At 38.4% G+C, this 14,455-nt stretch overlaps 1 protein-coding gene across 6 annotated transcripts in view; it reads left to right on the forward strand.

The window, feature by feature from the left end:
* Window positions 1-598: 598 nt before the first annotated feature.
* The window catches only part of COL24A1 (collagen type XXIV alpha 1 chain), a 379,894-nt gene continuing 366,037 nt past the window's right edge, over window positions 599-14,455 (forward strand). For 2 of the 6 annotated variants that reach the window (XM_032296379.1, XM_032296378.1), the window contains exons 1-2: window positions 607-1,320; window positions 10,496-10,557. In XM_032296379.1, the coding sequence (XP_032152270.1) occupies window positions 1,265-1,320; window positions 10,496-10,557 (118 nt within the window). In that variant the 5' untranslated portion in view covers window positions 607-1,264. Of the gene's footprint in view, window positions 1,321-10,495; window positions 10,558-14,455 lie in introns of all 6 variants that reach the window. The other 4 variants (XR_004274543.1, XM_032296377.1, XR_004274544.1 and 1 more) reach the window with 3 other exon arrangements.

Consider the following 14,455-nt stretch of genomic DNA (forward strand, 5'->3'; position numbering starts at 1 on the left):
TTGGAGAAGGCATTCAAGTTGGTAAGGCAGTAGTGTGTTTGTGTGTGTGTAAGAGAGATTGAGTGTGGTGTGTATGGTGTGCTGTTGATGTGAACCATTAATAACACACTTGTAGGCAAGAAAAGGCTGAAAGGTGATTTACAGGAGAAATGTAAATCGAAGGTGTAAGGGGGACAGACTGAAAGGAAAGAGTGAAGGGAGGAAAGGTAGAAATGAACACAGTTAAAGTAATTTAATAATACCACTGAGGCCACTGGCCTAACTGCAAAGAAGGCAAGACGGTCACAGGGGAATGAAAGCCTCCTCTAAGTGTGATTTCAGAAGTTGAGGGTGAAGAGGGTAGAGGAAAAGATTGGGGATAGGAGATACACAAGAGCAAAACATCAGATTGGGGACTGCTGCAGTGGGGAATGGAACATGAACGCCGTGTGGAAGGAAGGGTAGTAGCCGCCTACAAGTGGTAAAGGAGAGCATCCGGGTGGTACCCAGGCGGCCAGGAGCACGCTGGGGTGCAGCCGGCCCAACCCGACCCAGAAGGGCTGGCGAATGGGGGCGCCTGGGCCAGGCGCTGGGTCGGGAAGGTTGCGGGGCAGAGGGGGAGGTGTGTGCTGTGTTTGGTGATGTCATTGCAAGTCAGTGAGCAGTGAAATTTAACACCGCCGGATTTGCTTGGCTCCTCTTCTTCCAGGCAAAGCAGCCGGCGGCAGTCCATGCTGAGCGCCTGCAGTTGCCACCGGCACCCTCGCACCAACTTGATTTCCGAAGTGGGTGTGTGTGCTTGTTTGACAAACGTTCGGGCGCGGGCTGTTTCCAAGGACTTCCTCCCCCACTTCATCTCCTTCCCTACCCCCACCCCTTTCTCCTCCCAGGCCCAAAGCAGAGGACTCCACTGGAGTCACAGAGTCGCCTTTGAACCGCAAGTGAACTCGAGTGCTGCACTCGCAGCCCGGCTCCCGCTGCTGCTGGCGCCCCGTGGCCTCCCAGTGAGGTTTACCTCCTCGCCATCCCTCCCCGGGGAGCGCAACCCTGGGCTCGTTCCTTACCGAGCCAGGCAGGGAGCTAGGAAGCCTGTCCTCCCCATCGGGTGCTATTTCCTACCTCTCCCGACTTCAACCCCCACTCTTTTTTTCTTGTTGCGGGTTTGGAGCAACATTTTCATGTGATTTTTTTCCCCCTTTTTCATGGACAGTACCTGCACCCTAAGCAGTTCAGAGTTGGCTTCTGTTTTCCGTTAGCGCTTTGCTGCACGGACAAATGCATACAAATGCATTTAGGAGCCCACAGGACAAGGCATGGAAAAGTCTCCCCCACGGCAAAAACGTAAGTAGCCCACCTGCCTGGGTAGGGTAGGGGTTAGACCAACCCCTCTCTCCACCCTCTGGTTCTACTAAGTCTGATGAAGATCTGCGGTCCGGCTCCTTGGCACTTTTTGGTGTTAGGAGCGGGCGAGTATCCGCGGTATCTTCCCCTTGTCTTTTCAATTTGTAAAACACCGAGCTTGAAAGGATGCCTCATGCCAGCGGGTCTCACACAGTTTATGCTAAAGCCATCTTGTGGCTCGAGAGGACAAGCTCGCTGGCACGAGTCCCAAAGCCCAGGGCCTCCGCTCCCGAAGCTCCGGAGCTGGGCTCCGATGATCTCCCCCTGCTCCAGCTCCTGCTGCCCTCTTGCGCCCTCCTCCCCTTCTCCTTCTGCAGTGCCTGGGAAAGTCCTGCTTCCCGGTGATACTTCTCAGGGCGTCCAGCCTGGTGATTGCTGTGATGCTAGAGGTCCCCCAGGGTAGGTGTGCACAGACTGGACCACTGGACACAGGAATGAAGCAGGGTCGCCCATTGGGGGAGGGGGCGTCGGGGCGCTGCTTTACTAATCCCCTCTTGTTAAAAGACCAGCATTGCCCATCCAAGCCGAGACTGCGCCCAGATTACTGCTCTGTCACTAGGGAAGTGGCACTCGAGGCAGGGACTGGGGAGGAGAGCAGGACACGGGGGCGGGCCTGCCCCTCCTTGGGAGGTTTAGGGCAGGTCCTGACAGGCACCCCACCTCCCCTTTGGGTGCTGTACCTGCTCCCACGTCTGTACTGGGAAAAGGGCGTGGACCAGGGGTTGCGTGGCTTTGGCCGGACGCCCTGGTCCCCCTGGAAGAGGTCAGTGGGTTACACAAGTTTGCTTCTGGCCCCTGGGTGAGAAGGGTGAACGCGGCTGTGGAAGTCTGCAGAGAGGCTGCCTCTCAGGAGGGTAGGTAGGAGGAGGGTAGGGAACAAAATTGACCGTGTCAGCTGAGGGCAGGCGGAGGAGGGGTGCAGAGAAAGGGAGCCTTGTGGCCGTGTTTGTGTGAACATGTGCTTCCCAGCCGCGTGCAAGCCAGCCTGGCTGGGGCTTGCGTGCGCGCTCTCCTCTGACCCCTGGAAACCTTGCTGCTGGGCTTCCAAGCTCCCCAGATGCACCTCCACGCACACCCCCATCCCCATGAAACAGTGAAGAGGAAACCTCCCAACCTCCGCAGCCCTGCGCGGTGCTGGACGCTGGGGAGTCCCAAGAGCTAGTAGAGGTCAAGCTCTGCGGGTTGCCTTCTCAGAGCGGCTTAGGCAGGTCGCATGGGGTTCCCAGGCAGGAGGTTTCCCGCTGCCACCGTTCTCAATAAACATCCCTCTGTGTGGACCAGCCTGGAGAGCAAGTCCGGGCTTGGAGCGGATCCTGCGGAACTGTCAGATCTTCCCGCTGACCTGTCAGATCTTCCTGCTGACCAGGGCGGGTGCAGAGGGGCTCTAGCCCTGCTGCCCTGGAGACTCCGGGAGAGGTGGAGTGGCGCCCTCCACCTCCTGCCCAGCCAGCCTCTGCGTGCTGCCCTCGCTGCCATTCTGCCCCGAGGGCTTTCCCTCTGCCACAGCGCGCGGCCCACGCTGGTGACTAACACTCCCCTTGGTAGTTGTGACCAACCTCGTGGGTTAAAGCAGATCTGCTCCTGGGCTCTGTCTTGTCTGGCTTACACTTCCCTTCCAGATGCTCCCAGAAAAGGCCCTGCATAAATTCTTCGGCAGTTTGGGGTTTGTAAATTGGGTCCAGATGATTGGGGGGAGGGAGGTAGAGAAACCAAATAGAATGAATTACACCGGAGGAACTTCTGAAGAAAATTTATACAACGGAGAATGGGAAGAGAACCCTTGTACAGAGACGTGGGGATGAGTAGCAGGTTCTGGATGAAGGTGTTTGTCTCCCATGACCAGTAGAGACCTTGCAGCCCTTGGTTGTCTCATAATATCTAATGCGTTCTATTACAGGAGCCATTGGGGATGGGCTGCAGATAATTAAGGGCAATTCATAATTACATCAGATTACAGAACTCACAGCTCCAACCACATACATGTAAGCTTGGGAAAGATAGTTATTGATTGGGCTGAGAAAATTCTTTCTAGAAAATCCAGTTTTCATAAATAATTCTAAATTTTTCAGTTTGAAAAATAACCACCAACCCTTCAGAGTTTGAGGCTGGAGGTGGGGGTGGGGGGTGGATTTGAAAGAAGCAGCTGATTATGATGTAAGGCCACTTACAATCCCTGATGAAATCCCTGAGTTTTATTTTCCTTTTGTGGTGATGTTGTGTAAGAGAGGGAGCGCCTCTTAAAATCACAATTCTGATTAGTCACCCCAAAACATTTCCAGTTTAAAACTGGATCTTTAAAGACACTTTCTTTCATGGGGTCTTTTATATAGGTTGCCTAATGTGAATTTGTAGAATTAATAAAAGGAAATGAAATCCCAAAGTCAGCTTTAGATACCTTGATTTGACACAGTTATCAGAAGGTCTTCCAGGCAGGCTATTGTGATAATTAAAGACTTTCATAACCAAAAAGGATTTTTTGAATCAATTTCCTAGATGGCATGAAATTCTATTTTTTAAAGTTGCTTAGTTATCTTTGTGTTCAAATGTTTAAAATAAACTGATGTCTCAGGGAGAGGAAATGTAATTTATGGAAAGTACTTTTGAGTGTCATTCAGACATTCTGCTTGGTAATTTGTGAAACTCAGAATAAAAGTAAATTTTATTATGGGAATTAGAATAGCTGTGCTAATTTCCTCAACATGCCTTGCAACTATGACTTATTTTAGAATTTGCAACTCTAAGTGAGAAGTAAAGACAATTTTATTTTCGTTCTCATAAAAAGCTAACATTATTCTGTCATTTGCTTATTCATCATTCACTAATGTTTTTATTCAGCACTTGTTTACTGAGCTCCAACTATGTGCCCAGTGTGGTTCTAGGCAGTAGGGATACAATGATTGAGTATAACAGATCTACAATTGCTACCATCCCCATGTGCCCAGTCTAACAGAGGAAATAGTAAATGAAACAACCAAATATAACCAAATGAGATAAGGGTATACACATGAGGGGCGCCTAGCAGTCTTGGGTGGGTGGGTGGGTTAGGAAAAGCTAATATTAGAAGGAAAATGTAACCAAAGGAAATGAAATCTAGACTGAGATCATAGTGAAAAGACCATGAAATTTTCGAGACAGAGGAACAATAAAAGGCTCAGAAGTGAGACAGCACAGTAGTACATTTGAGGGCCTGAAAGAAATGAAGTTGGTTGGAGTACACATCCTAGGGAAGAAGTGACTGGAACTGGAGCTGGAGAGATAAACAGAGACAGATTCTGAAAGGCCTTTAAACCATGTTTAACAAGTAGAGGTTGGGGAGACTTGACTTTTCTTGATTTGGGGATCAATGCACAGGTAGAAGATGCCAGAGAAGTATGTATTTGTTGAAACTCAGGGCCACCTGATAGTTTCATTGACTGAAAATTCTCTGATTCGTTAATTTATTTGAAAATCTCTATCTAACATTAGTATGTACCAGGAACTTTACTAGGCTGGGCAATAGTTTAACATTCTCTGTGGTATTACTAGGCCAGACTAGTTTAAGATGTATTTTTCTTCCCTCCTACTAATTGGACTCTAGACACTTCGATTATATGAAGTTCTTAAGCATTTATCTCCCTTGTACTGCATGTATTGCTTGAATACTTGGAATTTAACCAAAAAGTCTACAGATTGAGTACTGCTTATCCGAAATGCTTGAGACCAGAAGTGTTTTGAATTCTTAATTTTTTCAGATTTTGGAGTATTTGCGTATATATAATGAGATATCTTAGGGATGGGACCCAAGTCAAAACACATATGTTTCATGTGTACCTTGTGAACATAGATGGAAGTTAATTTTATATAATATTTTTAGTAATTTTGTGCATGAAATGAGGTTTTAACTGTGACCCATAAGGTCAGGTGTAAAATGATTCTAGTATGGCATCATTTAGGCACTCAAAAATTTTCGGATTTTGGAGCATTTAGGACTTTGGATTTTCAGATTGGAGTGCTCAACCTGTAGTATGCTTCACATTGGTTTAGCTATATAAGTACCAACTGAGTTGAATTAATAGTCTGAACAATTCATTGTGAGTAAATTAGTGACAGTACTACTTTGCTCCCTGAAGCATCCAACTTTATGTACACTGTTTTGATGAAAATTCTTTTTTTCAGTTATTTTGAGAACAAAGAATAGAAATTTTACTATTTCTGGACCTTAGTAGCTAGTAAAGAGCAAAATCTGTAAAGCTGTCATGACTTAGAGAAGTTTTTGGCATGTAAATGTAGTATGGTGGAGATTGTTGAAATTATTGATGTATATCATGTGTGTGTGTTTGTCAGATTAGTTCACCATTGTCAGTTGGTTTAAAAGAAGGCCACCAACTCATAAAAATGTTGCCTATTCACAAGATTTCACAAGTGCTTCTTACTAGTATAAATGGAATCTATGTAGGAATGAGCATCTGTAGCCTGAAGACATATGTTATAATACCTAAGAGTCTCATGGGTACCCTAAACAAAAAGATTTATCAGATTCCCCTAAAATAACTTGGATCCTTTGGATAAAGAGGAAGTTGAATAGCTCTAAGAATCATCTAGGAACAATGCCTGGGATGGATATTATTCATTGACATGTTCTGAGTATGGTCTTTGGATATCTATCCATCTTCTGCCTTATCCTCTTTAGGCCTTTCCCCTCACATATGTGGTTATGTTTGGACTGTGACTGATGTCAAACTGAAAATGTGACTAGCAGCCAGACTCATGCAGGGTATTTCTTATTTTGTTAGATACCGATATCACGGGTTATATTTTTTGAGCCTTTATTGTTTGTTACCATATTGTTGACTTCTTTTGAACATGGTCTGATTTTGTTAAATGTCTGAGTATATGTACTTCTATAACTTCGTATTAATGACACATGGTCCACATATACAAACCAGTGAATGAAAACAATCATGCGTCGAATATTTGAAAAATGTTCGTTTAATATACAGACAAGACTATTTGTGGGAGTAAACTAAATATATGAATGAATTAATAACTCAGTAGATTATTTTAGGTTACTTAAATAGTATTTAACCAAAACTATAGGAAGACCTTTATAGTTTTGTGGTTAAAAAACAAGCCCTTTATATATTTTGTGTGTGTGTGTGTGTGTGTGTGTACAAATTTGCAAATTACTTAGCAAAATGTTATATATATTTGTATATAACATTTATGTATGTTATATATATACACACATACATATATATATATTAAACATTTTGCTAAGTAGTTTTATAATTTGCTTTTTGTCTTTTAATGCCAATATACTAATGGCATTCCATCATACATGCAAATTACAGGATTTTATATTTGGAATGTAAAACACAAAAACACAAAATTAGTATTATGTCATCACATAATAGATGAGTCAGCTAAGACCCAGAAGAGGACAAATAACAGCTGCTTTCCTAGAGGACTCTACCATCTACTGCTAATGTGGAAACTTGATAAGTTTTATTTGTTTAGGAAACGTATAGTAAATATAATATCATAAGGGGGAAAATCCAAAGAAACAAACAAACCTAGTCCAACAGACATTTCCCAAGAATCTTGGATTCATTAAATAGTTTATACAATGGCAGAATTTGGTTCTTTATCAAACTGACTATGCCCATGAAACTTGATCCTTTCTCTGCGAGCCCACTTCAGAGACAATAAAGTTAAAATGAAAATTAAGGAAAAAAAGATGAAGGCTTCCATATATGCTACTGTAGCAGATTTTTAAAAATTCTATTTCCCTTCGCTCTCTTTGGCCATCTAACTAAAAATACCTGTATTTTATTTTACTTTTTCCAACTGTTAAAAGAATCAAGTCCATAAGGAAAAAGTGAATTCCTCAGTCATTGGGAGATAATACTTCTGATTATTTCCTTTTTAGACATATTTACGGTCAATTTCATGTAACACATGGGTACACTAGAGATAAAGATGAAGACCTGCTGCTTGCTCAGACATTTACTTTTATAAAAGGCCTTATGGAGGTATAATAAAGTCACAATTAATGTATCAAAAGTACAGAGATAGGGGAAAAATTCATTCCCCTTTAGAAATGATGGGAAACTTCATGGAGCAAGTATTGATTTAATTAGGCTTTGTTTATACTTAAGAATGACAGGTGCAGACTGGGAGGGCATTTCAGACATGTACAGGTCTTTCCAGGGAATGCAGAATAACTTGGTATGGCTGGAACTTTGGAGATATCGGGGTAGTGGGGTCCATATTACTAAAAAAGGAAATTGAAGCTGAATAATAGGGGCCTTGAATGCCTTGTAAGAAACTCTTCCTGTTCTTTTTCAGTTGGCTATTAGTTTGGGTTGCAACTAGGCAAAAAGAAAGAGAATATATTTCAGTCATTGATCTGTACCACTCCATTAGTCATCAGTTTTCATACATAGGTACATTTAAGTAAGTTATGGCTCAACTGATTTGTCATAATCCCCTAGGATCACCTTTCTAAAGGATGATGTTTGATGTGTTCAGGTTTTCCTGCCTCATACCAGGAATGGACTTGTTAACATGTTTATTTCCATTTTTCTCCACTGAGGTCATTGGGGAAGTTTATGAGTCTGCTGAATTGCTAAATGAATAGTGCTGGCTGTTGTACTCATCATTAGTTATTTTTAAAAGAAAACTACCTGTTGGGCTGTTTCTATGCATCTGAGTGAGGCTGATTACCTTGGGCAGGTGAGACATGCTTCCACTTACATTGAACTTTCTACTTAAGACAGCATAATTCAGATGCACTATCCTTCAATCACTGTAATCCTAAGTAAGCAGTTTTCTAGTCTCACTGATATGTATTCTGACAGTTATATGTTGAAATATAAATTTGAAAGGTAAATAGCCTCCTTAGTCAAACTTTAAGTCACATTAGGATACCTCCTAGAGGGCACAGGCATCATTTTAATCTTGCACAATGGTCTTCAACCTTGTTTACACATAAGAATCACTGGAAAATGTTTTAAAATGTCTGTTCCATGGACATATTAAAGTCAGAATCACTGTGGGGCAGGGAGGGAAAGATCCAATTATTAGCAGTTTTTAAAACTTCCCAGGTAATTCCACTGTGCATCCAAGGACTGAAAAGATCCCAAACAGATGGACTTTATATCATCTCTTGAGGCTCATTTATTTTAGAGTGGTCCTCAGAATGTAGTCCCAGATCAGTAGCATCAGTATCACCCAGGAACTTGTTATAAATGTATATTTTTGAGCCCCAGATCTACTTAGTCAGAAATTCTGGGGATGAGGCCCAACGATTATTAACAAGTCCTTCATGTGATTCTGATCACACTAAAGTTTGAAAACCACTGGCCTAGTGCAGCAGGAAAGGATTTGAAAAGGGCCAAATAATATTTTAGGGTCATGGCATGTTATAAAATTATATACCTGTGATTTTAAGCCAAAGTGAAATCTATTTATATGTATTTTAACAACATTGTAAATATAAACACAGTGAATGTTCTAAATAGTTTTTTCTCAGAGTTTGGTACACATAACAATCTGCATTAGAATCACCCAGTTAAAATGTATGCCTCCTGGATATCCACCCCAAATTTTTGAATCATAATCTGAATTAGCAATTCAGCAAACTCATAAACTTCCCCAGTGACCTAAGTGGAGAAAAATGGAAATAAACATGTTACCAAGTCCATTCCTCGTGTGAGGGGCCCAGAATCTGCATTTTTTTTTACAAGTTCCTCAGGTGAGTCTAACATTTGGGAACCATCCATCTAAATGAATAATATAAGAATGTTTTATGGGCCTCATTAAAATATATGGTTTACTTATTTATCCATATCAGTTGAAATTTCTGCAATGATTCAGTTGATTTGTTTGTAGAGTTAGTGACAGTTGTTAGGTATTCTATTAAAGCCTTGTTTCATAAGAGCTGTGCTCTGGACTGAGTACAGCCATAGAATGTTCATTTTCAAAATTATTAACAAAGGATAAGTACCATTTTAATACAAATGAAATTTGTGTTTCATTATAAATAGTCCAATTTTATATTTGTTGGCTTAAACTTTGTAAAAAGATCTTACATTAAGAAGCTCCTTATACTAGTTGATAAAGGTAAAAAACATCTTATTAGTAATAAATAGAAAATGTACCAATTACTACTAGCACATCAGGAATTTAATAAAAAGGAATTAATTGTTTATAGGCAGCTCCATAATCACTTTTTGCAGAACTGCATTTTGTAAATATATTATTTGAACAGTCCCTGGGTTAGAATAAAAAACAGAAGCAGGGTCTATATTAGCAAAATTAGGTAATGAAGTATTTTCAGCAGGCTATCTCTTTTCAAAATTATTTCTACAATTTTCATTTTGGAGGTATATACAGCCAATTATGAAGAATATTCAAAATCTATTAAAAGTTTGGTTATACTAACAATGTCACAAAACATTTTTGCTTAGATAGCTCATCAATACAAATGAACACTTTAAGTTGTAGTGATTGGGTATTGTGCTCACAGCTACTGTTAATCCAAATGCTCAATGTTGACATCTACACACCATTGCTATTTTAAAAGCCAAAGAATCATGAACCTAGCACCAGTGATTAAAGTATGACATTCAAATGGCTTTCACATATAACCATTAATTTAAACAAATGAATAACTGTTTCTATTATAATCACTAGAGTTAAAGAACTGTAATTTACATTATTTTTGTGGAAATTTCTATTACTTTGTAGGAAATTGCATATATTGTAATTTAACATAATATATGATGATAATACCACCTATACTAGTTCATATTTGTTGAATGTGTCCCATGTGCCAGGTACTATTTTCTGTGCTATACATGAACTTTTGACGTTAATCTTCAGAAAATCTTGAGATAATTTTCACAGATAAAGCAACTAAGGCATAGAATGATTCAAAACGTGTGCCCAAGTCACATAGCAGATGGCAAAACTGGAACTTCACTTCAGAGCCTTTGCTCTTAACCACTATCAATATTAAAATATCATGCTATTTCAAATAATAGTTCAATTATTAATCTTACATGGACTTTGTTTTGGATTTTGTATGATTGTAAGTATCCAGTTTTTCCCAAATGCCTTTTTCTTTTCCTAGGAAAGCATTTCTTCATTTTATCATACTATGTGTGGCTGGCGTTATTCATGCACAAGAACAAGGTAAGAAAATTACCTTTTAATTTATTTGCTTGCTTAAAAATTCTACATTCTACTTCCAGACAGCAAAAGTGCATAACTTTTAACTCATCATAACCTTAATTTCAACATTAAACAATAACAAAAATTCCACCCAGTACCATGAGAATGTAAGGTTAAAGAAATCAATTTTGAGGGGGGGTGAATATGACCTTTAAGAAATTACTCATATCTTCTGTCTGTGAAATTGCTTACATTTTTAAGCAAACTCTATAAAAGAGAAGTTTTGTACAATAAAAAGGCTTTGCTTGTGACTTCATTTTAAGTGGGAGTTCTTGGGGGTGGCAAACTGACTGAATTACCTTTGCACTTCTTGATACAACAAAAGCATATAATAAATGTTCCGTCTAGATTTGCATCATTAAGAAACCAAATGGAATTTGTATACTAGTGGGCTTAGGATTTTATTTAATTCAAATGGGGAGGTTTAGAATATAAACCTAAACCTGTTTTGTTTGTGCCTGCTAGCTAATTACTCTGATATTATGATGATAGAGTTTCAGGAGTCTATATATACCCTAATTCATTCATTTAAACATAATTAAGTATTTTCTATTTCCTGTGTAATATCCTATTGCCAATGATTGAAAATGTAAATAATATAATGTCTCTAGCATCAAAGTGAAAAAAATGCCTTTGTCAAAGGTAAAAAAACATACCAAAGTCAAAGAGAAAAATCCGAGAACTGTGCTGGACCTACGGATAGTAATACCAAGGCCTCAGTTTTTTGTTTTTGTTTTCTCGTCTACCTTAAAGGTAGCAAAGCGCTCCTCTGCACAGGGCTGCCAAATCATTAGTTCTGACAGAACCAAGTTTTCAGTTCAGTGATCAATTTGATGAACCCCTTGTCAGTTTGATCAATTGATCAAATAACAGTAAGAAAAAGACAAGTAAACCAATTATGAATGAAATATGTGCAAGGTAGAAAGAGGGCAAAAAGGAAGAGTGGTACTCTGGTTGACCAAATTGACAAGTAGATACAGATAAATATTCTTTCAAATATCACATAGATGAATTAAAATATTTCTTGGAAGACATTTTCTAAATCTCTAATATGGGAAATGATAATGATTAAATTAAGTAACTTCATGATTCTTGACCAAGACATTTATGTTACTTCATTTCACTTGAAGTAGCCATGAAGAGGAGAAAAACTCTCCCTCAATTTATTGTTATTATCACTGTTACTGTTTCAGAGAACTTACTCTGAACTACTAGTCACTGTGCTAGTAGAATATGCATTTTCTTCACTACTGCCTTGTCACAGGGTTTTGTAATTATGGCCATGATAGAATCGCTGAAAGTAAGATTAAGGAGAATAGGTAACCACCTCCAAGTAACAGCCTAATGAATGGAAGAACCAAGATGTGAACTCATATTTTGCTTGCAAAGTCTACAAATTCTTTAAAATTGAGGCTCCTAAGCCACAGAGAAGATAAGGAGAAAAAGAATAACAATTACTAATTAAGTATGTGTTTTGTAACATGTCCTTTGCTGGTACTTTACAAATATTATTCTAATCATCATAATGAACCTGCAGAGTAGGTATTATAGATTAAGAAACTGAGGCTCAAAGAAGGGGCTCACCTACAGCTTAGACTTGAATCTATCTCTGAAGACAAAACTCTTTCCCTTAAACTTCCTCTAGCTTCACAGTTGTCAGACACTGGCATTATGAGTTTAATAATTCACCAAATGTATTATCATCAAAATATTAGAAACCCAAGCAAAGAAAGATATAGGGAAAATCAAATATTGATGAACAGATTTTTTAAAAAATGTAAAACCAACAAAAGGAGTAAATGAAAGAAACAATATATTTCTTTCACTTTTAAGATTTTATTTTTAGAATATAAAATATATTCTTTTATTTCAGGGCAAGCATCATAATTTTCAATCTTATACACCTAAAATTTTATTGCTGATTCTTAACAAAAAGAAAAATCCTTTAGAAAACCTCTCAGACTTTAGAAAACTGGATATTTTTGAGGACAAAAAAGAAATGGAAATAGTATAATATCAGAAACTTAGAAACACCTTTTTCCTAAAAGAAATTTTCTGATTAAATTGGCATGATGCAATATATAACATCTATGCAAGAAACTAGAAAACCATTATCAGAAAAATTGTGTTTTTATAATGATCATAGATATCATTTATATTAATACTGCTGAATATGTTTATTTGAGTGAGATATTATCTTAAGTTAGACTTCTCAGAAATAAATATGTACTTATGAGATGTTTCAAAGCTTAAGTATATCAAAGAATTACAAGTACTGTACAAAGTTTAAATGTCAACTTGTATGAGAAAACATATATCAAAAAGCAATATCCTTTCCCCTTACCCACTCCTAATATCCTGTGCCCAAACTCTTTTAGCACCTTCTTTTGGTTTTTACATCTATATTTAATACTATAATGTGTTTAAATATTATGTTGACTTCCTATTATTAATGATGAGGATTTAACATTTCTATACTATTCTCTGTGTCTTCTTTCCTCCTTCTATTCTCTTAATGTAGTTTTATCACATTTTTGGTTAAATTAATATTCACAGTGTAGCTTATTATGACCATGTGCATTTTTTAAATCAGTGAGCCATGTACATTTATGTTTTTCTTATAACTATTATGGGAATGCCTCATTTTTTTGTTTGCTTTATGTTCTACGTCACTATCACTAAATCTCATATATTTTGAAATATATTTCCCCCAAAACACACTAAATACTCTAGAAATTTGACTTTTTTCTTGGCGATTTTCTTTTGCATGCTAAAATCCTGCTCTGCTATCGATCAGTAGTTCTCTAAGCTTCCAGTAGAGCTGATATCTGTGTTAGATGGAGTTTCTTGGAACTCTTGTTTCATTTTTCATAGTCTATTTCCTTACTTGGGTGGATCATATCATCCAATTGCATCCTGAGAATATGCACTTGGGTGGTGCATGTTTTAGAACATTCCATTTCTGAGTATGTGTTTATTCTCAGGTAGTTCAGGTGAGTATAAAACTTTAAGTTGTAAATATTTTTCTCTCAGAATTTGAAAGGTTTTCATCTTTTGCCTTTATCTGGGTTGCAGACTTGTTAAATCTGATGTTATATTAATTATTGATCCTTTGTATGTGACCTTTTAATTTCCCTTTTAATCTTTTAAGATCATCTATTTACCTTCAATGATTTGGAATGTTACAAGAATCTGTTATGGTACAGGTGTTTTACAATTCATTGTGCTGGGCACTTAGTAGGCCTTTTCAGTGTGGAAGCATCCTTAAATTTCTGGGAATTTTCCTGTGGTTTTTCTTTTTCTTCCTGATATATTTATTTTCTCTTTCTTCAATAACTTTTAAATATCAAATCTTTAGTATTGAGCTCTTTATTTTCTTATTTTTAGATCCTATTTTCCATCTTTGTTTTATGTACTACTTTATATGAGATTTTTCATCACTTACTATTTCAAATATTTTAATTTTTTATTTCTGCTGTGTTTACATTTTTAAGTGCTTTTTCACTGAGACTGGTCCTTCTTCTTTTTTTAAAAACATCCTGTTCTCATTTCTTTGATGCAGTGTCTACTCTTATCTCTCTAAGGATAAGAATGATGATTATTTTCAACTTTTCTTCTGCTCTCTGCATTGTCTTTGTTCTAAACTTTTGTATTGGTCCATCTTTTATGTTGGAGAGGTTCTTTATAAGTATGTGGCATTTCTATTATCATCTAAAAGACACTGACTGTGTGTGGGGCTCATGCCTATAATCCCAGCACTTTGGGACGCCAAGGGGGGTGGATTACCTGAGGTAAGGAGTTTGAGACCAGCCTGGCCAACATGGTGAAACCCCATCTCTACTAAAAAATACAAAAAAAA

Source organism: Sapajus apella, unplaced genomic scaffold (genome assembly GCF_009761245.1).
Source record: "Sapajus apella isolate SASKATOON/1434 unplaced genomic scaffold, GSC_monkey_1.0 scaffold36, whole genome shotgun sequence".
In the NCBI taxonomy this organism is placed as follows: domain Eukaryota; kingdom Metazoa; phylum Chordata; class Mammalia; order Primates; family Cebidae; genus Sapajus; species Sapajus apella.